The 14,923-nt window shown below is 39.5% G+C and overlaps 1 protein-coding gene across 1 annotated transcript; it reads right to left on the reverse strand.

Annotated features, from left to right (window-relative positions):
* Positions 1-407: 407 nt before the first annotated feature.
* Positions 408-2,753, reverse strand: LOC149768499 (uncharacterized). Its single transcript, XM_089930440.1, has 3 exons — positions 1,029-2,753; positions 709-912; positions 408-606 (listed from the first exon to the last, which is right to left on the reverse strand). Exons 1-3 carry the CDS (start codon positions 1,251-1,253, stop codon positions 490-492), a joined length of 546 nt encoding a protein of 181 aa, XP_089786566.1. The 5' UTR covers positions 1,254-2,753; the 3' UTR covers positions 408-489.
* Between the last annotated feature and the right edge of the window lie 12,170 nt (positions 2,754-14,923).

A 14,923-nucleotide genomic window follows, 5' to 3' on the forward strand; every position in this document is an offset into this window, starting at 1 on the left:
TGTCTTCATACTACAAACCTCTGCAGTGCTAGTACCTTGTCTGGCATCTTGGATATATCGGCTCACTGCAGATAGCTGAGTGGGGGTAACTCCGATACCGTAACCCCTCACGCGACCATAACGTTCTGGGCCCATCAATTCAGCATAGACTGAGCCTCGACGCGACTGGCCGCGTCGGATGATGATGACTCCCCGACACACTCTGAAATAAGATTTGTAGCTCTTTCCTATATCTCTCTCAGAAAAAAAGCAGTCAGATTAATATTTTAAAAGAAGTAAAATTAATAAAAAAATTATGATCAAATAAAAAATGAATACATACAACTATATTTCTCGACTCGTCTCGGACAAAGCTGCCATCTCAGTGGGTGTGGGTCATCTTATAAAACTCTACCTCACCAGGCTCCCTTCCATGCTCTACTATCTACACATACGGAAAGTATATTGGCAAACTATATATTATGATACATGCTATATGTTAGTAAAGTTTCAAAGGGTTTCAAAAGAACTTACGAATTCATTTCTACGTCTCACATAACTCTTCGAGCCTGAAGTATGAGGAATTGCTTGAAATGCTCGTGCAGCTCTACCAATATTAGAATATGTCTGACAAAATAAAAGCACACAGTATAATATGATTCAATGTATATATTTGCAATCTATGTTAATAATAAAGATAATATAAGATATTGAAACAATATACGTGACCTGTCCTCTTTCAGAAAACCAGTAGTGAACAAGCTCCCTCCACTGCTGAGGGTATACATCAGGAGGAGTCACACGAGCAACCTCGTCCTCTGTCATACCCTCGCGCTTGAAGTCCGTCTTCAATTTTGCTTTATATTCTTTCCATTTGCGGTTGAGGGACTTTAGCACCCAATCATGGCTCTCTGGAGGGAGTACAAACTTACCCTACAATAAGATACAGAATGTTATAATAATATTAAACCTCAAAAGTAAAATTATGGTAGTAAACAAATTAACATACAGAAGGTGTCAAATTAAAAAGAACAAATTCAATTCATTACCTGTATGAGTCTAAGAAGCTCAACCTTATACGAAGGAAGCATGTCATTCCACTTCGTATAGTTGAGCGGACACAGCTGACCCTTGCGTGCAACCGATCCTAAAAAGCTTGATAGAAGACTTCCAGCTCTATTGATGGGCTGCCCTAATTCGTTGCATCGGATGATGATCTTCTCACCCGGAGGAAGCTTCCACACATCCTTTGCTTGAGTGGGTCCCCGTCTCATCCTCACTGTCCCTTGTCCATCTATTCAAATTAAAAAGTCTTAAAAAGTTGAAGACAAATATGAACATAAAATATGAACTTTAAATCGAATTACCCTGGATCCGGAGCTCATCCTCCGGACAATCAGCAGGAGGCTCGTGCTGAGATCTTGACTCGTGCTGCTGGTGCTCACATGGCTGCTGGGACTGCAGGGACTGCTCAGAAGTAGATCCCACCTGAGAATGCTGGAACTCCACATCTCTAAATCGTCTCCCTCGGGGCATATTGTTACCTGGTATGCACAAAAAAGAATCAATATTTGGTTAAATGATAAATTTATACTAAATAAAAGGATAATAAAAGAGAATATAATAAAAGAGAATATAATATTTGGTTAAATGATAAATTTTACTTACCATTATGAAACTACATTCTCATTCAACATCCATCCTAATCAAACTCATTGGCGCATTTACTTCATCAGTTGGCACAACATTATAAGGCATACACTGAGTATAAGTATCATCGTCCTCCTCTTCTAACCTTTTTCCAATATCATACAAGTCCATAGGTTTCGTCTTAATAACAAGAGACCAATTTTTATCTTTTGAGTCTTGCACAAAAAATACTTGTCGAGCTTGAGATGAAAAAACAAATGGGTCATCTTTCAATAGCACACCTGTATATATCAACCTTGAAAATTTTACTAGTGTGAAGCCATTTATATCTTGCCTCAAACCTCTAGGTGAGTTTATATCCACCCAATTACATCGAAATAATACTACCTTAAACTTTCCATAATAATCCAGCTCATAAATATCTGTTAGAGCACCATAATAATTTTTTTCCATCCGCCTCAACTATTACTCCACTATTTTGGATTTTTCTAAATTTCTCACGCTCTTTAGTATGAAATTTAAAACCATTTATAATAAACCCATCATATATGTTGACAATAATATTCGGACCTCGAGCAATGACTATTAACTCCTCAGAACAATTCCTCTCCATCATCACCGGTACCTAAAAAAAATTATGGAAGTAATGATTAATTTCTCTCTAGAAAAATTTTAAAAAAAAGTTTAATATATTAGACATCTAACTTGTTTGAAAAGCCATTCTGAAAATAACTCAACCAACCATCGTTGCTCAATCCTTGGTGTAGGACGAATGTTATGGTTGAGACTTCGCTGAGCTATTAAAAATTCTCTGCACGAAAATAATTAATGAAAAGCCAATATTACATTCTTCTGACATGACAGTAAATTTAGATTTTAAGTAACCGTACTAACCTGCGAGACTCGGATATTATATCACCATGAAGTAAGACATAGTGATATGCCTGTGCCAACGATTTCTGGTCAAGAACAATACTTTCAACTTTTTCCAAAACTCTTCTACCAGATGAGAACTTGTAAACTTCTGCATTCTCTATGATATCATAATTCCTTTGAGGTCGATTGAAAACCATTTCAACACCTTCAAGATATCTCGAACAAAATGTCAAACACTCCTCAGCAATATATCCTTCAGCAATCGATCCCTCGGGATAGGTTCGATTGCATACATAATCTTTTAAGTGCGCAAGAAACCTTCAACAATAAATTTTTAAAATAAATATCAAAATCAAACTGATTATTAAATATGGACATTAGAGTTTAGAAAAATCACCTCTCAATAGGATACATCCATCGGTAGTGAACCGGTCCACCAAGTTTAGCTTCCGCCGCTAGGTGAATGAGTAGATGAACCATAATAGTAAAAAATCCAGAAGGAAAGATCTTTTCCATATGGCATAGTGTAAGTGCAACATTAGACTCCAATTGATCAAGCGCCTTAGGATCAAGAACTTTGGAACATAATGCCTTAAAGAATGATGACAATTGAGAAACAATTGCGTAAACTTGTTTCGGTGCTGACGATCTTAAAGCCAATGGAAAGATATCTTGCATCAAAATGTGACAATCGTGACTTTTAAGATTTGAAAGTTTTCGCTCTTTGAGATTCACGCATCGTGAAATATTCGATGAGTACCCATTAGGAACCTTCATATTTTTCAGAACTGTTAGAAAAAGATCTTTCTCTTGAGTAGACATTGTATAACATGCAGGAGGTGTATAAAATTTATCATGGGCAAGCTCTGTCGGATGAAGCTCTTGTCTTATGCCCATATCTTTCAAATCAAGACGCGCTTTCAAGTTATCTTTGGTCTTTCCATCAAGATTTAACAATGTTCCAATCAGGTTATCACAAACGTTCTTCTCTATATGCATCACATCAAGGTTATGTCGAAGAAGATTATACTCCCAATAAGGTAAATCAAAGAAAATACTCTTTTTTTTCCATAGTTGTTTCTGTGTAGATGCTGTCATTGAGTCATCATCATTTTTCTGACCATATACGTTGTCTTCATTCTCAAAAAAGTTGTCAACATCCTCAGCAACCTCTGCTATTAATCCTTCATTCATTATGCTGCCAACATGCTCCCTTCCCCTCTTCTTTGAACATTTGGAGACCTTACCCGGTATATAATTGGTGCCATACATTTGTCTAAAGACTTCAGTTCCAGTTGGTGGAATAGGGGCAGATCGCAACTCTATGGTATCATCAAACAAGTCTTTCTGAAATCGAAATGGATGGTTTGCTTCTAACCACTGACGATGGCCCATATAACAGAACTTTCCTCCATGTTTTAACCAATATGAATGGGTTGAATCTCCACAAGAAGGACATGCAATACGCCCCTTAGTGCTCCAACCAGATAAATTAGCATATGCAGGAAAATCATTAATAGTCCAAATAAGAGCTGCACGCAATTTGAAATTTTGGCCAGCAAAAGCATCAAATGCATCAATACCCTTCCATATTTGTTTCAATTCCTCTATTAGAAGCTGTAGAAAAACATCAATATCATTACCTGGGCCCTTGTCACCTGGAATAACCATTGACAGAATTACTGAAGACTGTTTCATACACATCCATGGCGGCAAATTATATGGAATCAAAACAACCGGCCAAGTGCTGTATGTTGAGCTCATCGTTCGGAATGGATTAAACCCATCAGTAGCTAAACCAAGCCTAACACTCCGAACATCAGAAGCAAATTCGAGATGCCTATCATCAAATACTTTCCATGCGGGACTATCCGCTGGGTGTCGTAACATTCCATCCTTTGTACGGCCTTCGTCATGCCATCTCATCGAGGAAGCCGTCTTCAGTGATGCAAACATCCTTTTCAATCTTGGTATAAGAGAAAAATACCTCAAAATTTTAGCCGGTTTTTTATTAATCAGTGAAGCATCCACTTCAGTCATCGAATCATTCTTATCTTCTTTATGTTTTTCCAATCGTGAAGTTCCACATATTCGGCACGATTCTTGGTTGATATTTTCACCGCGATATAAAATGCAGTCATTTGGACAACTGTGTATCTTCTCATATCCAAGGTCCAACTCTTTTATTAGTTTTTTGGCTTCATATGAAGATGTTGGCAAAGTAACACCTTCCGGAAATGCATCCTTTAATAATTGAAGAAGCATAGTAAAAGACTTGCTGGACCACCCATTCAAATATTTCAAATATAATAAATGCTGAAGAAAAGAAATTTTCATAAAATTCTTACAATCCAGATACAGTTCTTGATCACAATCTTTCACCAAGTTATCATAACGAGCTGTGTCATCAGAATGTATAGATTCATCAACATGCATGGACTGATCACTAACTTACACTCATCTTCTCCTACAGTTCTAATACTATGTCCAAGAGCATCTCTAAGTAAGCCCCTTATATCATCTTCTTCTACAGAATTTTGTTCCGTGTCACTGGTTCCAAAATTGAAGGTATGTTCTAGATAGGAGGGTTGGTTACATGAAGGTATGAACTCTCCATGAAGAACCCATTCAGTATAACTCTTTAGAAAACCATTCCACACCAAATGTTCTTCAACAATTTTTGGATCAAGAGCAGAACCGTTTACACATTTTTGACATGGACAATAAATCTTCCCGTTCATATTAGATTTCTCAAAAGCAAACTTAATGAAATTCTGAACTCCATCCAAATATTCGGCACTGGATCTCAACTTATTTATCCAACTTTTGTCCATTCTATTAGAATACCGATTGAACTGCAGTTTATAAAAAAAATATAAACAAAATTAGGACATCTCAACAAAGAAGATAAAGTCCAGACAATACTGAATGATACCAATCCATCAGTCAAGTGGCTGATACCAATCATCTACACAAACAGATTAAAGAATCAACCCATACTTTACCACATCTTCTAGGTGTACTCTGTCAGCAAGTTTCAACAGAATACAAGAATTCATTCCTTTATACAATGAGAAAGTGAACATATTCATGTCTCTCAAATAGTAAAACAGACAGAAAAGAAACAGGGGTTACTTTATTATATATATATAATAAATACATATTCAGCACTGTATAAGTTATATATACAGCATGTCTTAAGCAAATATATTCATGTTAGACATCTATTGATAATCATTAAGAACCAAAGGGACAACTTTCAGTAACCTACAGTCATGATAACTTCAAAATTATCTCAAACTTTATAGTGATTGATATCCATATGCAATTTTATCCAACTCACTGGTAGACATTGGCAAGATTTCTGAATTATAATCATTCCATTGCCAGAAACAATTTCCAAATGCCAAATCCGTAAATTATGCTGGCAGGACAAAGTCCAATCAAATTCAGCCTAGTCAGGTTTATACATGGTATGCACAAATTCAACAGTACAAGGGCTGGTGGACATGCTAAGAAGCTCTTCTAGCTAAAGATTTGTTCCTGCCATATGCCCCCAACAAATACAAATCCAGCCATCTTATAGCTAAGAAGCTCATTCACTATGCCAGTTTCACATACAGCATCCTTCCTCATCCTTTAGATGCAACCCTCCAGCCTTCATAAAGGGCAATTTAAAGTCATCTCTTCAGATGATTGAAACAAAAGATGCTATCTTATAATGCTATTTTGTCATTTCTCCACAAAAGGTGCAATTTTGCAATCCAAAGCAACCAGAACTCATCTTAAGGCTGTCAAGCTCGGTGCTTCAATGCAACAATTCAAGTTCATGACAATTTCTGTCGTACATGACCACCAACAGCGTAGCAATAAACCATAAAAAAGGCAATGGCAAACATAAGTTTTGACGATTGAAGCAAACCAAAACCGGATGCTATTGGATTTTGATTCACAAATTGTGGTCTTCAACAATACAAGGACCAAATGTGAGCGAAGCACAACCTAAGCAATGCGTATGTGCTGGTAAACGGGATTTCAAGCTTTAACTGGCCACAGGAGCCTCAAAACAGAGTAAGAAGCTGGGAGATAACTTCTATGAAGGCAAAAAAGATGATAAAGACCTCACTTTAATTAAATAATTAACATTCTTCAAAAAAATAAATAACTAACATGCAAACTTGCCTACGATTTAACTTATACTTAATATGAGATTGGACATTGCTAATTAAATTCCAAACTACCAGATCAGAATATCAAACAACTAATAGATTGTAATGGTTTGTTTTTTTAAAAAAGAAACAAAAAACTCAGAGATGGATATCTAGCCAGTATCTATCAACATATAATCCAAGGCAGAAAGTCAGTAAAATACTGTAGAATTGAAAATCTAATTACCTCAAATGGCGGCTTCCCAGTCACTATTTACCCTAAAAGGAGGGAAGCCATACTTTAGTTTAGCATCTTAAAAGAAGCACAACAGCAAAGCTTCACAAAAATATTGAAATGCCCTTCAATTTAACAAAAATTTCATCTGAAACAACATCATGGCTTAAAACAACATCGTGGCTTAAATAAAAATCAAATAAAAAGAACAGTACCTCGTTGCTTCAGGCCGGTCGGTCGACGCCGGTCTTCGGACAGGAGGGATACCGCTCGATCGAGGCTTGAGGGCTGCTCGGACGGCGCCGGAGAGGGAGGGAGGAGGAGGAGATCCTCGGGCGGAGGCCAAGCAAGAGAATCAGTAAAATTTGAAAGAAACACCAACCAACACACGAACAAGAGGAGGCGGAGAAGGAGGAGAACAAGCGAGAAGGAGGGAGCGGAGGGAGGAGGAGAAAAATACCTCGGGCGGAGGGGTTGGGGTCGGTCGGTCGGCGCCGGAGAGGAGGGAGGAGGAGAAGGGGTTGGAGTCGGACGGCCGGCACTGGAGAGGAGCAAGACGGAAGTGACGATAGCGCCGGAGAGGAGCAAGACGGAAGTGACGATAGCGCCGGAGAGGAGTACGGAAGCTCGAGCAGCGCCGGAGAGGAGAAATAAGGGCTCGATCGGGGTCGGTCGCTGGGTTAGGGTGGTGTGCTTGCATTCGACGACGCTTATACGCGTCATCTAATATCGACGCTTATAAGCGTCGTATTATTCCGACGCATTTAACCGTCGTTGTAGGTCTAAAAAAACAACGATGCGTAATAGCGTCGCCCTATAACCAGTTCCCACGCTATCGAGCGTCATTTGGAATTGAGGACTTTGACGACACTTTTAAGCGTCGTGGATTCCTTTAATTTGCCGACGCTTCTAATAAGCGTCGGAAAAAGTTCTACAGGCAGCCAAATTTGCCGATGCTTTTACATAGCGTCGGCAATCAAGAGTCGGCTTTTACCCTTTTTCCTGTAGTGCTAGGACATGTGATATCTAAATAGGAAATCTATGTGGATCCAAAGAAGGTCGAAGTAGTGGTCAACTGGAGCAAACCAAATAGTGTTTCCGAGATTCGCGGTTTCTCGGGCCTAGCTGGATATTACAGACAATTTGTTGAAGGGTTTTCCTCCATTGTTGCACCTTTAACTCGACTTACTCGTAAAGGAGTTAAGTTTGGGTGGTCAAATAAATGTGAACAGAACTTCTAGAAGCTTAAGCAATATTTAGTGTCATCTTCCATCTTTACCCTTTCTTCAAGTGGTGAAGGTTATACTATCTACAATGAAGCCTCAAAGAAAAGATTGGGTTGTGTGCTAATGTAGAATGATAAAGTAATTGCTTATGCTTCCCGACAATTAAAGTCATATGAGGAAAACTACCCCGTTCATAATCTTGAACTTGCTGCTGTTGTGTTTGTATTAAAAATCTGGAGACATTACTTATATGGTGAATCGTGTAAGGTGTGCACTGATCACAAAAGTTTAAAATATCTCTTTACCCAAAAGGAGCTTAATATGAGACAAAGAAGATGGTTAGAATTACTCAAGGATTATGATTTGTCTATACATTACCATCCAGAAAACACTAATGTGGTGGCTGATGCACTAAGCAGAAAATCTACTGGTAATATTGCTACATTACTCACCTCTTAGAGGGGAATTTTAGGAGATCTGAGAAGAGCAAAAATCGAGGTATGTTGGCATGATCCTGATGCACATTTGGTAAATCTACGTGTCTAGCCTACCTTGATAGAGAGGATCAGAATTGCTCAAGCAGCTGACCCTAAGTTGCAAAATCTTAGAAGTGACATTGAGTCAGAGTTCAAATTTCATGAGGATGGATCATTGAGATTCAGAAACAGAATTTGTATTCCAAATGACACCGAATTAAAGAAAGAAATTATGGGAGAAGCTCATAATACCGGATACACAGTACATCCTGGAAGTACTAAGATGTATAAGCATTTGAAGAATATGTTTTGGTGGAATAACATGAAGAGAGAAATTGCACATTTTGTGGCTCGGTGTTTGACTTGTCAGCAGGTTAAGGCAGAACACTAGAGATCAGCAAGATTATTGCGTCCCTTTCCAATCCCTATATGAAAGTGGGAACACATGTCGATGGATTTCGTCTCTGGGTTACCTTGTACTCCTAAGGGTTATGATGCTATATGGGTGATTGTGGACAGATTGACAAAGTCAGCTCACTTTTTGGCATTCAAAGTGGAATGACATAGGAATAAGTTTGTGGAGCTCTATATTGAGCAGATAGTGAGGTTGCATGAAGTACATGTATCTATTGTTTCCAATAGAGACTCGTGGTTTGTATCTCACTTTTAGGGTAGTTTGCATAAAGCTTTGGGACCACTCTGAGCTTTAGCACAATTTTCCACCCTCAGACTGATGGCCAATCGGAAAGAACCATTCAGATCTTGGAAGATATACTAAGAACTTGTATAATGGATCTGAAAGATTCTCGGGATCGTCACTTGCTTTTGGTAGAGTTTGTATATAACAATAGTTACCAGGCAAGTATTCAGATGGCACCTTATGAGGCTCTGTATAAAAGGAGTGCAGACATCCTATCTATTGAGATGGTGTTGGTGAAAGAAAAATTATGGGTCCCGAGATTGTGCAACAAATAGTAGAGAAGATCCAGCTAATCAGGGAACATCTTCGGATAACTCAGAGCAGACAAAAAAATTATGCAGATAATAGAAGGGGAAAATTAAAATTTTAGGTCGGAAATCATTGATTTTTAAAAGTTTCTCCTACTAAAGCAGTAATGTGATTTGGAATACATGGAAAACTCAGTCTGCGCTATGTGGGCCCCTTCAAAATGTCTAGCACTTCCACCGTCACTATCTGGAGTTCACAATGTGTTTCATATTTCCATGTTAAGAAAGTATGTTCCAGATACGGGCCATGTGGTGGAAGTGGCTCCTTTACAGCTTAGAGAAAATTTGACATATGATGAGCAACTTGTACGTGTAGTTGATAGAAAGGAACAAGTATTAAGAGGTGCACAATTCCTTATGTCAAGATCCAGTCGAGCAATCACTCAGAACGTAAGGTTACGTGGGAACTGGAGGATAAGATGAAGGAAAAATATCCACACCTTTTTGAAAAAAAAAAGTATGTTAAATTTCGAGGACAGAATTTTCTTTTAAGAGGGGGAGAATGTGAGATACGGGGCTGAAGTCGGCAGCCCCAGCCTACCTCAGCCCTATGCCCCTTTCGGAAGGGGCCGGAGCAGGGGATCGCAATCGCAGTCCCTTTCGGCTTCTCCAGGCATAGAGGTGTCGCGGCCTTCCACAGCTGCACCATGATTATTCTGTGTCCACCCCACGGCCGTACGAGTGGCAGCTGATCTCGCCCCACCGCCGTGATTCCCACAGCGAAGAGCTGTTGAAAAAATTCTATAAAAACCTCCCTTTCCTCCTCCTGAGATTATCCGAGCCCTCTTTTCCTCTCTTACTCTCCTCCCTCTCCTTCCTCTCCTTCCTCTACTCTTGCTTGCCAAGTGGCCGGCGTGCTGCCCGTTCAACCACCACCACCACCACCCGACCCTTGATCCTCTATTTTTTTATCTATTTTGGCCGTCGAAAAGCATTGTCGCTTGACCGTCGGACTGAGCCACCCGCGGCCGGAATTGTTGTGATCGCTGGTGGTCGCATGCATATATTTTTTAAAAATTTTACAGCGAAAGCATTAATTAAACTATTTAATTTCTATGCATGTTAGAGATCATATCTCTATAACAAAAATAGATCCACGACTTTTAAACATTTATCCTAAACAAGTAGGCATGATTCTATGTCTAACATGTAGTCATGCAGAATTTTAGCAACCTAGTTGATTTCTAATCTTAATTTTTAATAAGATCAGATCTCATACCTTTTTGCTTTGAGAATTTTGATGATGCCTTGATCACCTTGTATAGCCGCACACGCGTCCATCCTCTACGGATAGTCCACGCGAAGCTCTAGGAAGATCCACAACTGCAAGAGTGCTAGCTCGTACAGAGGTGCTGCAGTGACTGAACTTTTCTCCCTCGAAACACTCAACTTTTGATTTTTTTCGAGAGGATGAAGGATGGAGATGAAGGAGAAGAAGGAGGAGAGAAGGTGGCTAGCTCTCAGAATTTTTTCAGAATTTAGAACCCTTTTTAAAGACCATCTTTTTCAAACCCTAGGCGTGGGGGTCTTTTTATAGCCAAAAGACCCCCTACATATTATACCTCTTTTGGCTAACGAATTTGACTGATAAAATTTCCAAAAAATTTTAGTGAATCGGCAGCTAATATATGAACAAATTCTCTTTTAATCTTGTACCAATAATTCCTAAAAATTAGAGAGTTATTTCGCCCCAAACGTCAGCTACATGCCACCCTCCTTGATGAGCCATGCAGTCCCTACAAATTAGGGATTTGATTCCTATCTTTTTAGGAAGATTTGAGGCGCCATATTTTTCTGAAAAATAGCCCCACGCATCCTCTTTCCTCACACCAAAAATTCGCCAAAAATAAAGAGGATAGGCACCACTGCTTTTAGGGATAAGGATGAGGTGTCTTTCTTCTCCAAGAAAGAAAGCTAAGGTCCTAAATTTTAGGAATTCTTCTCCATAATAAATTCTGATTATTTGGACTCTTAATCCTCATCAAATAAGGACTCTTAATTGACTTGAGTCAAACTCAATCCAATTGGGTCAAGTCCGATCAATTAGGTTATGCCCAATCGGCTCTGGTCGAACCCGATCGAATTAGGTCAAATCCTAATTTAGCCCAAATTGAATCTAATTCAATTTGGCTTAATTAAAGTCCAATAATTCAATCAAATTGAATTTATTAGTAATCCAATTACTAATTAACCCTCCAATAATTCAATAATTATTTTAATGCAACTTTTGCTTAGGATAATTTGTCGATCAAATTTACCAAATTACCCCTGAATGATTCTTAATCATCAATCAGCCATTTGATCAACCTAGAAACTTCTATGTGTGTGACCCCATAGGTTCGAACCTAAGCCGGTAGCACAAAAACAACTTCTTGTATTAATCAAAATGACCATCTAGCAATGGTACCCGATGTCCGGATAGGCCGAATATATGCGAGCAAATATTCTGTAACCCAGGACTATGGTTACTGTATAATTCATCCCTTTGACTCCTAATGCAAGGATGACTTCAGAGTTCTGTCAACTTTAGAAATTTTGTGACTCCTCACAAGGATTATCCTGGCCAAGGTTTTGCTAAATTGAACACAAAGCATTATCTCATATTTTCAGGAGGGATCAATTCCATCTTGAGTCACGCACTGATTTCGCAAGTACTTGACTGCACCCAGTAACCTTCCATCCTAGAATTAGAAATTCTGCAAGTTCGGTACCAAAGTACAGTGAGTTGCTTGCTAGTCACTGTGGTGATCTCAGATCTGAGGGATACTTATACCCATATCCATTCGGAACATCTCTCAACAGTAGAGTGTTCCAGAATTGGTCACGGTCAGTGAAATGTACTCATATACTTCACTTGTGCGACATATCTGTGTCTCCACACTTCTTGGTTAAGAGGACAACCAACGTATATGTCTCACAACGACCTAATCTCGACAATGCCATCGTCTTATTTACAGCAAATCATTTGGTCGCGAACAAGTTTAAGGACTTGAAGATAAATCCTCCTTTATCATAAAACAAGTCCTAAGGACTTCATCATAAAAGAGTTCATTTGAAAATGTACAATGAAATGATGAACAATGCCAAATAACACTTTATTAATTTGTCAATTCATTTACAAAATTCAATCATCAGCATACTGACGATTGACTCTAAGGATACAATTTCCAACAGGGATCTGCTGCCTCCGTCAACCGCCGGTAAGCCCCTTCTTTTGCTCTTCGTTCCGTTGCCATATATCCTTGCGTTCTCCTTTTGTTTTGGCCCCAAACCGAGACCATTCTCGGTTGTTTTTCAACGCCGGCCACCGCAGCGGCTGGCTAGCCGTCGATCGAGGGATGGCCTCCGGCCACCCCGCCGGCCCCCTTCCTCTCCCGTTCTCCCTTCTTCCCTTGTCCGTGGGGGTTTGGGGAAGGAGGCCCATCATGGGCCGAACTGGGCCAAACTTAGGCCTTATTTACCGTAGGCCCAACTTGGGCCCAGTTCAACCTAGTTAGGCCCTATTTGGGTCGTATCTTTTGTGGGCCTAACTTGGGCCCAATCCAAATCCAAAACCCAAAACCTAAAATCTGAATTCATTTAGCCAATAAAATGGGATTTGCAGTTAAGCCCTTGACAATATATTATTTCACAAAAGGATCTTTTGTAATTTATGTTTGGTCCTTATAAGAAACATTTATTACATAAAGGTCCTCAAATATATTTGTTTGATATCTTTATTCAAGTTTTATTATGGAACAGTACTCTGTAATTTGGTATTAGTCCATGCAATGAATTTTATTGCATAAATGATCCATTTAGAGGCCAACTTTGGGGACCCTATTGGGTCGGGTCTATGCGGGCCCATTGGGCCATGTCCAATGTTGGCCCTATCAGACCATGCCCATTATGGGCTAACTTTGGGCCGTATCTAATAGTATTATTTTTGATTTTGCTTAGCTCTGAAATTAACAAAGACATTATTTAAATTTAAATAGGTGGACCTAATCTACCTACCTGAAGTAGGAGTTAAACACGAAGAGGTAAGTAACATAATGCTTCAAGTGCATTTTCTAAATTATTTGGTAAAATAATTATTAGTGGTTTAAATTTTGAGATATGTTTTGTACTTAGTAAAATGGGTCAGGCATGTTAAATTTTATTTGAAAATTTTGTTATATGCTCTGAAATCCATAAAATATGACTAGACAATTTATTAAATTTGATTTTATATGTATGTACTCTCAGAATGGCTATGATCTGTTCTGGCCCCACCAATGAAAATTATTTGTTGGCCCTTTCGACTTGTATATGTGAGAAACTGGTTTCGACACCGTACCACTGGTGATTAAAATAGTGGTGTTTGGACACCATACCACCGGTGATTAGAATAGTAGTATTTGGATATCGTACTACCGGTGGTTAATAATAGTGGTGTTAAAATATATATCATTTGTGATTTATTTTTCAGTCATTATTTTGTACTTTGATTAAATATCTGATATGTTTTGGCTCCACTCTGGGGTATTTTGTTACTTACTGGGCTAGTGTAGTTCATTATCTTATTTTTTCTGTTTTTTAGATCCAGAGGCTTGATCGCACGGGATTGGAGAGTGTGTTAGATTTTTCAATGATTTCTTTAGTTAGATTAGCTTAGACATTTGAATTATATTGGCATATGCTATTTTGAAATTTTGTAAGACTGCTTTTGAATAACCTAAATATTTACGCTAATTTTTAAGCATTTGTAATTACTTTGATATGATCTGCTGCTTTGCACGTCTGTACGGCCCGCCATGCGGGCGTGCGGTGTCTGTCGCGCTCCGGGCTCGGGGCGTGACATTCTATATGTTTCATTGGAAAATATGTCTTTCTTTTGAAGTGAAAAAAAAAATATATATATGATGTGGGGTCGGAACCCCGACACCAGCCCGCACACCGGACGAGCAGGGAAAGCATCCGCGTCCTCCCCGAGGTATTGTCCGCTCTGGGATTGCCGCTTCGGGTCTGCGGGAGGTCGCCCAGGGCCGTGGCCCAATGACAGTCCCGAGCCCTGCCGGCGCGGGGGTCCGCGGAGGTACTACCCCTACCCTCACGGTTTTGTCCTACAAAAGGGCCCTCGGTGAGAAGAGGTGTTTGCACCCCTCATTTAAGGCACAGACCTTTCTGTTGATTATCCGATGTGGGACTAAACTGGGAACCCCATCCCACAACACAGCCCCCCCAGCGGGAAAGTCTGTGCGTGGCCGGCAAGCAAAGCATGGTGCGGTGAGGCTGCTGCAGGGCATGGCCGCAGCATACAGATGACGAGGTCGGCCTTCTGAGGTCAGCTCGACCTTCTGTGCT

This window comes from Phoenix dactylifera, chromosome 1 (assembly GCF_051530095.1).
Source record: "Phoenix dactylifera cultivar Ajwa chromosome 1, Ajwa_hap1_PhDact_Kaust_v1.1, whole genome shotgun sequence".
In the NCBI taxonomy this organism is placed as follows: Eukaryota; Viridiplantae; Streptophyta; class Magnoliopsida; order Arecales; family Arecaceae; genus Phoenix; species Phoenix dactylifera.